This window comes from Brachyhypopomus gauderio, chromosome 3 (assembly GCF_052324685.1).
Source record: "Brachyhypopomus gauderio isolate BG-103 chromosome 3, BGAUD_0.2, whole genome shotgun sequence".
Taxonomy (NCBI): Eukaryota; Metazoa; Chordata; class Actinopteri; order Gymnotiformes; family Hypopomidae; genus Brachyhypopomus; species Brachyhypopomus gauderio.
In genome coordinates this window covers 28,937,493-28,947,427 of record NC_135213.1, presented here as the reverse complement: position 1 = coordinate 28,947,427, position 9,935 = coordinate 28,937,493, and the positions used below count along the sequence as shown (strand labels likewise).

At 45.6% G+C, this 9,935-nt stretch overlaps 1 protein-coding gene across 1 annotated transcript; it reads right to left on the bottom strand.

Annotated features, from left to right (window-relative positions):
• Positions 1 to 3,040: 3,040 nt before the first annotated feature.
• ppp1cab (protein phosphatase 1, catalytic subunit, alpha isozyme b) lies at positions 3,041 to 9,253 on the bottom strand. The gene is made up of 7 exons (XM_077000964.1): positions 8,899 to 9,253; positions 7,887 to 8,018; positions 7,550 to 7,780; positions 7,133 to 7,237; positions 6,413 to 6,636; positions 4,313 to 4,447; positions 3,041 to 4,051 (listed from the first exon to the last, which is right to left on the bottom strand). Exons 1-7 carry the CDS (start codon positions 8,951 to 8,953, stop codon positions 3,935 to 3,937), a joined length of 999 nt encoding a protein of 332 aa, XP_076857079.1. The 5' UTR covers positions 8,954 to 9,253; the 3' UTR covers positions 3,041 to 3,934.
• Positions 9,254 to 9,935: the final 682 nt, after the last annotated feature.

Genomic DNA, 9,935 nt, shown 5'->3' with positions numbered 1-9,935 from the left:
ATTTCTTTAACAACAGTCAAATCAATCCTAATTTATTGCATATAAATACTTGAAAGGTCAGTGCTAATGACCTACATGAGGAATACCACAATATTGGCACAAAGTGCAAGAACAGCTGTGAATGAACTGCTGGATGGGAGAAACCAATGGGAACAGGATCCACTCCTACGCACAGCACTAAAGGGACTTGAGCTACAGCATCCGGAAAGAAGCAGAGTAGAGCTATGTGAGGGGAGCCCCAAACCAGAGCACCTAGTTAAGGCCTTACAGCTAAGAACCCTGGGTTATGCCAGGCACAAGGAAACAAGGCCCCTGACACCTGAGACTGCACACCTGAGACTCAATATGTCATTTCACACCGTTCATTTTCTTTCACTTTCTACAGTTCTAAGAAAGAAGTTAATAACTGAAAGCTACAAGGAAGGTTAAATGAACAAGATACTACATGGAGCCTTAACTTAGTTTGCTGTTTGAGGGCCATGTTTTTGTCATTTCCGTTGTCAAGCACAGTTGTACTTCGTTGTCAAGCAGGCACCCTCGTTTCCAGCACTTTCTTTAGCCTACAGACACGTTTGGATCTTCCACCGTTTTAAAGAGGGATTTGATCACCACAATGATTCTCAGAAGCAGGAATAGCAGTGTAATGAGACTCATGCCTCTCCATGACACCAGACTAACACTCCCACACGGGCAAGGGGTAGCTGTTGGCTGTGATACTGATGGAGGTGTTCTCCTGTGAACCAGAAGGGGAGGGGCAGCAGAAAAACAACCCTCACCAGGCTCTGTGTGCAGTGTGTCCCAGCATGGGCAGTTTGCCTCCGCACAGCGTGACCATAAACTCTTCTTTCTTTGGAATGCGTCCAAACACAATTGCAAAACACCAGCGTGTCCGGTGCTGCCAGGCGTGGACATGCCTGCGGCCACATGTGGGTTGGCACTTCAACAATTCCTGCAGGTGGCCAACAAAGACGGCAATTTATTGGTAGCTGACATGACACTGCGCGTGAGTACGTTCCTTAAGCAGAAGTCACACGCAGCAGAAAAGCGCAGAGCAGTGTTCCACACCCCTGTCCTCCTGGCCCCAGTGCACTCATTACCTGGTACATCCTGTCCCTCGTCACTGGGATAAGGGGAAACCATGACCGGGAGGACCGGCCTTAGAGGGCCATGGCTGGTGGGTGGAGGACAACTGCTAAGGACAGCATTGCCCTGGTGTGCCAACAGTTTCCAGCTGTGTTCCATCAACCTGGTGGTCTAATCCCCAGAGCCCAGGACATTGTTACAGGGCTTTGTGGTATCCAACTGTACTCAGTTAAATTAGTGTGCAGCACAGCATCCAATCTATTGTCCTGGACATTTATAGTGGCACACACTGATTTGCACTTCCGTTGTTTCTTCCAGATCCCAGAACGTGACCATTAACATGGAAAAAGACCTCAGATACAACAAAGATCTTCCAGCATTTCTCCACGTGTCTACTGTGTCTCAAAGCCTGTGTTCAGACAGCAGCAGTGCAAAAGAGAACTCGAGAACTAAAGGCCCCTCTGGTCTGCTCAATGGAGAGCTACCCATAGCCATACATCACCAACATCCAGCTCAGCTTTCTCCATGTGAGGAGCTGTAATGCAGGATGCTCAACGGAAAACGTCCACCAAACTCTGGGCAGGACCTGGACTGGTTCCATTGTTTTAAATGTTGACTCAGCGCACCATTAAACTCATTCATCACGAGGTCATGTGATGGGAACTTTCATTTCTGACCAATTTCAGAGTTATGATTTCCTTTATTATTATTGTTTTGTCAATCAAGTTAGCAGTTTATTTTATAGAAAAAACTGATTTACAATAGTTAAGAACTTGAACCTTAGTATCCAAGATCGAACTATTGAACCACTTATGACAGCCAGAGGACAATATCAGTATAAACTCTGGATTAAAGGAGTGAGTGGGGCAGGTAACGACACAATAGATGAATACATGCATTGCGTATTTCCCAGCTGTTGAATGCCATTAGCACCCATGTCCCACTGAACAGACCTGCTTTGCATAGTTGGAAATAAATTTATCCTGTTTACTCTACAGGGGTTTCAACTTCAGTACATCTTTCACCACCAGACCTCTTGATCCACAGGACACTCTGTAATCTCACATCAAAACTAGTCATAATGAAATGAAATGAATGAATGAAATCAGTTTTACAACATTGTTTTATAGTATTGCTACACCTCTGCCTAGGGCAGCCTTTGTCTGTGCCTGGCTGATGACAGACAGATTTGTAGACACTTCCTCTTCCCCTTCTGGATGCTTCAGTGCGTATGAAACCTGAAAGGCAGTGGTGACCCAGTCTCCCATGCCCTGGAATGAAGAGGGCTTTGTTCTAGAGCGTGAGCAAGAATGCATACACACAGCCAACAAATGCACGTGAGACAGCACCATCAGATTTAGATATGCTAAAGATGCATTGACATATATGACACAGGCAAGGATGACACACTCGCCTAACCAGTTAGCTTAATACTACTACTACTGCAATGAAACTCCACATGGTAAAGTATCAATTACAAATTTCCTTAGAATAACCTAGTGTTGTCATGGGAGAACACCTCTTGTATTTTCATTTACGGCGTTTAGCAGGCACTCCGGGCCAAAGCAACTCACACATTTGCATGTGCTTGTACACTGGGAACAAAACCCATGACCTTAGTGCTGCTAACACCATAATCTTACTGCTCTCCTGGGCATCCAGGGAAACGTGTAGATCCATTGGTTTTCGTAACGCTACACCTTCGATCGGGTCAGCTCAGCGCAAACAAATCATAACTCAAGACACTAAAGGTTGGTAACACGGTGACACCAGTGGAAGAATCTCATTGCTCCTGGTCATCTGCAAAGCTTATAGTGCCATCTGCTGGCCAAACATGTTTCTACAGTAAAGCAGAGCACATCAAAGCAAGCAGCCATTTCATTAGGAAGAATGGCCTTGGTCCTCCATTATCCGCCCAATCAAACAGCACGCTTCCTCTAATCAGAAAGACACATGGAAGATTTGGATGGGAATTTTATTGGCTGAGGTCATGAAGGACTACCAAAAAAAAGCAGAAGTTTCTTATTCAAGTAGTATGCTGTACAAACACAAACCTATCACCCTTTAATGTCAAAGAAAGAAGTAGAGGTCCACATTAAAGTCACTCACACCATCGGTGGGGAGGGGAATAAGTGGAGAGAACACTATGAACATTTGGTATGTTTGTACAAGTGCTGCAGAGGCAGCAACCCAACACACACACACTCTCAAACACACACACACACACACACACACACACACACACACACACACACACACACACACACCCTACTCCAATCAGAAAGATCTCAAGATGCAGAGGACAGGAGGCGTGGTTCAGGTAGGAAAAACACTAAGGTCTAGCTAATCTAGAGGAATGAAGACTGAAAAAGCCTTCACACACACACATACCGGCAGTGATGAAGACGGACATACAAACATGCATTCATCTGTTTTGATTGCTTTAGGAGCTAAAGGTGTGTGCGTTCAGCTCTCCCCTGTCTGGGGAATCATCTCCTGGACCCTGAGGATTGAGCGTGAAGAGAAATACTTAGGTCCAATAAAAACATCCCTACTGCGGGACACAGGTATCATTATACATCTATACCAAGGAAGCTAATCTAGGCAGTTATAGAAAGTGGTGAAGGGATGATACAAAAGTCACCCCATGCCCCAAACCCAACACAATACAGCGAGACTACACTGCCGTGTAGACACACCCACAGACACACCCTGTCTGACTAGCACTCATAATTGGTCAATTTAAAACAAGGGAGGGGGGCACAGGCACTGCTGGGAGTTCCATGGTGAGGAGGAGGAGCAGAGGTAGTGTGGGGGAGGGAAAGGGCGTGTCTGTGCTGAAGAGGCGGGGCTATTTCTTGGCTTTGGCCCCCTTGGCAGCGTTCCTTGGAGGTGTGACAGGGCGCCCAGTTCCAAAGTTGGCCGCTCCTCCGTACGCCAGCAGCTTCTTATCAGCTGGTTTAAGGATCTGAGAATGGACACGGACACACACACACACACACACACACACACACACACACACACACACACACACACACACACACACACACACACACACACATCAATGGGAGCAATCCTCTCAGTGTCTGCTACAGGACAGCATCAGGGAAGCAGGATGATCATTACTGAGGGAAGAGCCACCTGCCCTGGCCGATTCCCTCCTCTCACACCTGCCTGCCCGAGGGCCGAGGTTCACCGCAGCGCCAGGTGGAGCTGGAGGAACACGCACCTGGAAGGAGCACATGAGCGTCTCGTCCACGCTCATCATGGCGCCCGCGTTGTCAAACTCGCCGCAGTAGTTCGGCGCCGAGAACAGCGTCACCAGCTGCCGCTTAGCAAAGAACTCATAGCCATCCTCCACGACCTGCGTACACACACACACACACGGCAATCAGAGGAGACCACATACACACGACGAACAGCGTCAGATCAGGCTGCTCCGATACAGTGCATGGTCACAGACTTTCACACATTACAGAAGAGAAATGCCATTTTCCCGCATTCGTTAAATAACACGTGGCCTCACAGCTAGCACACTGTGTCAGCAGGCTGACATCTCCCATACCGAAGCCCAAGTGGTTAACTGTGAACATCAGGAGATGGTGTCGAGTTTCCTTCTCTCATGCAGATGAAAACACTCACTCTGCATCACCAGACCGCACAAGATGGCAGAGCATTACATAACTTGCAAAACATAACAGCGTTGTTTTGTAATTTGAACAAAGAGCTCATCTAATCCAGCAAAGTCAGTGCTTACATTTTAACAAACATCAGAAATTAAAATGACTGCTTTCACCAGGTGGCGTCCAGTAAGGTGTGTGTATGTGATTATTTGTCTTTTCATGCATTTTTTTTGCATTTCACTGCAAAAGGCTGATTTCATTGTCCGAGACATGATTTTCAAAGCTGTGAATCTGTTAGGGCTTAAAAGGTTTTTCAGACTTCAGTTCTGCAGACTTCTCATGAATGGAAAAATGTCACTGCAAATCACTTAATGTAGCAGTCACATTACAAGTAGTCAGAAGAGTGTAATAAAGGCCAGTCAGATCTGAGACACTTGAACACTGACCCAGATGTGGGACACAAATGTTTGCCAGAGGTCACTGAGCACACCTCAAACCTGCCTGATCTTATTGTAAACCATGGCCAAAGTCTATGACTGCAGGAATAGTTTAGTCACTGACGACTTCAACAAATACTTGGCTAAAAAAATACTTCTGCATTACTAAAAAACAATAATAAAAATAAAAGAGAATACAAGACAAATCTCTTAAAACTAACAACTGGGTTCTAATGTTTTTTTACAATTAAGGCTTTAAATCACACAACATCTGCCAAAACGAATCCCAATGTAGACACATTCATGCAATAGAATTAAAGTGGCACATTCGGGGCTTAGTGGTGTGCTGTTTGCTACTGTTCACTCTACAGCCACTCACTCAGTGGACCTGTGCAGAACACAGAGCACCTCACTTCACCACTGGACAACAGCACATCTCTTCACTCCTTCAAGTCATCCATTCACAACACAGTTACACACAACACATCCAGTCTACTTACTGAAATGCCTCCTACTGCTTAAATAAAAAAAAATGCCAAAACTGACTGCTTTGCCAATAAACATGGCAAGAAATCGCTCTGGACAAATTCACCAATCCCATGATCGCATTGCACGAGCGGCTTTAATCTTCAGTAAAACAGCAGCGTGGCCTCCTGAGCCCTTCAGAAAACACAAAAACTACTTTAAAAAGTCCCTTTCAGCTTCTTCATATTATCCTTCCGCACTTCTAAGGTAGAAGCAATAAGTCACCTCGCCATAATGCCGTTATGTTCTACAGCAGGGGTACTCAACTGGCGGACCGCGGTCCGGATCCGGACCCGAACGCAGTCCTGTCCGGACCCAATCTCATTCCTGATTAACTGGATACGGACAAAAAAAAAACGGAGCATTTATTTCAGGGCTATTGAAACCGTCACGAGTGTTACGTTTGCCACCCCGCCCCCGGCTCAACAACTTACGTTCGCCACCCCCGCCGCACCGGACCTCAGGTCACAGGTATCTACCAAAATTGGACCGCGGACAAATTTAGTTGAGTACGCCTGTTCTACAGGCTTGATGGACATTCTGCATGTATTTCATTGGCCAAAGGAACATGGTGAATAAAGTTATATGGATTCAAAGCAAAGAATTTGTAATGAGGGTTTTTAGTAGTAAAGTAATTTGAGATTCTCAGGGAGTCATTTGTCCGACTGAATGCTCTTTAATGTCTCTCCACCTGGTGAGCCTTGTAGATCTACCACACCCATCATGTGTGAACAGTGTACACACCTGGTGGGCCCTGCAGATAAGGTCCATATCGTGCTTATGGAGGAACTTGGCCACCACGTCTGAGCCGAAGGTGAAGGAGACGCCGCGGTCGTTCTCGCCCCAGCCCAGCACGTCCTTGTCGGGGTCGGCCCACAGCAGGTCGCACAGCAGGCCCTGGTCGGGCACGTCCGTGGGCCGCATCACACGCCGTACCTGCTCCATGGACTGCAGGTCTGGAGAGAGGCCTGGGGAGACATGCAGACACTTACAGAGAACCGCAAGCACACCTCCACACCCAAACACACCCACCTCCAAGAGTCCCTACCACAGCAAACCCCACCACCACACTTACTACTCTAAAGGGATGCCGCTATAGTAACAGAGCCCCAAAGTGTTAAAACCAGTAGAGTGAGTAAAAAAAATAAAAATAAAAAAAAAATAAAAAAAACCTCCTCTCAATCATAGCATGGCCCAACACTCAGCTTCTAGCAGGACTAGAGACGAGCGCAGACAGACATCAGCTGTAGCTCTTACCACAGAGAGAGGGTGGCTAGGAAATGGGGCAATGCTAAAAAAAAAAAGGGTTTGGACACGCTCCCAGTGCTTTAGGCAGCCTAGAAAGTGGGCTAGGCAACAGCACGAGTCAAAAATAAACACTCAAGTTTATAAAACTGGGCATTACCTGACTAAAGAAAAGGACAGTCGCACAGAGCACATATACAGCCGACCCTTTGTACATACCCCCATGGCAACAGAAGATCTTCTCATCAACGATTGCTGCCACTGGTAAGCAGTTGAAACAGTCTGTGAACGTCTTCCAGAGTTTGATATTATACCGCCTCTTGCCTGAAATTGGAAAGATGTTGGAGTGAAGGCATTTGGGGTGATGATACCCGCATGTCAGTAAACAGCTTAACATCACACTGCCTGAAACCCAGTGTGTCATCAAAGCTGAGCAGAAAGTGTTCTTCTAAAGTCACCAACCACAAAGCTCTCAAGTGTCAGTCCAAGTGTTGTCATCAGTTCAATTACACAAACAAGCATTAGTCAAGACTGCATTAGTCTTGAAGTGAGAGTGAATGAATGATCACTGAAGAAAGATGTAAACAGCACTGTGGAGCAGAATCAATTGTGAACATTCATCCCCTACGTACTTACACTCATCGTAAAAACCATAGATCCTGTTGATGGAGGCACACTCATGGTTTCCTCTAAGAAGAAAAAAGTTCTCTGGATATTTGATCTTGTACGCCAAAAGAAGGCAAATTGTCTCTAAAGACTGCTTCCCCCTGTCCACATAGTCTCCCAAGAAAAGGTAGTTGCTTTCAGGTGGGTAGCCACCATACTCAAACAGCCTCAACAGGTCATAGTACTGACCATGCACGTCACCTAAGACACAAGAAGAGAAGCGTTAGTTTCTGGACATGACAAAGGACGGGTTTTATACGTTTAACTCAACACAATAGTGTCGAAAAGAATACCGTGTTAAACTTACCACAAATCTTCAGTGGAGCCTCCAGTTCGAGGAGGATCGGCTGACTGAGGAATATCTCCCGAGATTTCAGGCAAAGGCCACGAATCTCGTTCTCTGTTAGCTGAACATTTTTACCAGGTCTGGAGCCCTTGACTAGAGAAGGACACAGTTAGTTAACACCATCTCGGTGTAGTTAACCAGTACACACTTGACTAGAGGAGGACACGGTTAGTTAACACTATTTCGGTGTAGTTAACCAGTACACACTTGACTAGAGGAGGACACGGTTAGTTAACACCATCTCGGTGTAGTTAACCAGTACACACTTGACTAGAGGAGGACACGGTTAGTTAACACTATCTCGGTGTAGTTAACACTATCTCGGTGTAGTTAACCAGTACACACTTGACTAGAGGAGGACACGGTTAGTTAACACCATCTCGGTGTAGTTAACCAGTACACACTTGACTAGAGGAGGACACGGTTAGTTAACACCATCTCGGTGTAGTTAACCAGTACACACTTGACTAGAGGAGGACACGGTTAGTTAACAACTATCTCGGTGTAGTTAACCAGTACACACTTGACTAGAGGAGGACACGGTTAGTTAACAACTATCTCGGTGTAGTTAACCAGTACACACTTGACTAGAGGAGGACACGGTTAGTTAACAACTATCTCGGTGTAGTTAACCAGTACACACTTGACTAGAGGAGGACACGGTTAGTTAACACTATCTCGGTGTAGTTAACCAGTATACACTTGACTTTATAGTAAACGGTGACCAGCCAGCCGGGGCGCGCGATACACCGGCATTACCGGACCCGAACGTGTCCGGTTGGCTAGCTAACGTCAACTTCCTCGCGTATTTTGCTGTTTAGCCCAGTCGTTCGCCTCGTCCAGGTGTTGTACGGAACCGAGGGAACCGGTTCCGCCAGACGCTAGTCACCACATCCACCCGCTAGCGGAAGACGCTTGAACGCCAGGCTAACCGCGGCTAGCTGGCTAACGCGCGCCAAATACAACGGCTTACCTTCCAGAAGACGCTGGATAACCGAGTCGATGTTTAATTTGTCGGATTCCGTCATTTTGGTTTAGCCCTGCGTGTTCGAGCAGATCCACTCAACGCCGCTAACGCCGCTTAGCCCGCACGCTAGCAACCCCACAACTAGCTAGCTAACGAACACTTGCGCGAGCAAGATGTGTCTTCTACCGTCAGCCAAAACACTCAAGCGCTTATCTAAAGAACATCTAAATAACGGGGAAACCGGTAATAACACTAGTCGAATAATTCCTTTGACTAACGCTGTACTGTTAAAGTTCCCCCGTGTTTTTTTTATTAACGTATTGAGTAAACGGCCGGGGGGCGGGTGATAAAAACAGTGGCTTACACGATTGGTTACTTAAGGGCGCGCGTACTGTACATCTATTGGATAGTTGGTCATGGGTCGTTGTATTCTGACGCAATATTAACTATTAGCATATATGATATAACTTATTTTAGTGTTTTGGTCTTTTTAGGAGAACTGGCACGTTTTGAGCACATTTTAATCAAACAGTTATAAACATAAAATAGTATTAAATGGAAATAGTATTATATTGCTATAGCAGAAACAGTAAAGTTCAGCAAATCTCGTGGCCTAATTCATTTTCATTATCTAATGTGCCTTTCCTTTTTTTTTCCTTTGGGTCTCTTACATAATGACAGATACATACAGACATCAGCCCGTGCTGCCAGAGAGCCTACTGGATTTTGCGCCAATAGAAACAATGGGTGTCTTACATTAATTGACCTATTTATTAATTAGTCTGCCTATGCCCGCTGTGACACACTCCAAAACCACAACAGGTTTAAAGAATTTCATCTTTAAACAATGTCCATCAGGGTCCAAGTACTCATAGATCTACTAGCAGAAAAATACAATAGCCTTTAATTAACATTTTAATTAGTGATTGATGTTACTGCTGCACTGCGCATTGTATTATTTGTTTCATTTGCATTTATTTTCTTACTTTATACCATATTATTCCAAATGTATCTTTATCTAAAAATACATGAGGAATTTATCA

What these genes read in the sequence shown, in the direction of transcription:
- ppp1cab (XM_077000964.1), bottom strand. Translation starts at nt 8,953, where the DNA reads ATGACGGAATCCGACAAATTAAACATCGACTCGGTTATCCAGCGTCTT. An exon ending in TATCCAGCGTCTTCTGGAAG is followed by an intron (nt 8,019 to 8,898) that starts GTAAGCCGTTGT and finishes GTCCTTCTCTAG; the next exon opens with TCAAGGGCTCCAGACCTGGT. An exon ending in CGCTCATGTGCTCCTTCCAG is followed by an intron (nt 4,052 to 4,312) that starts GTGCGTGTTCCT and finishes GTCCATTCTCAG; the next exon opens with ATCCTTAAACCAGCTGATAA.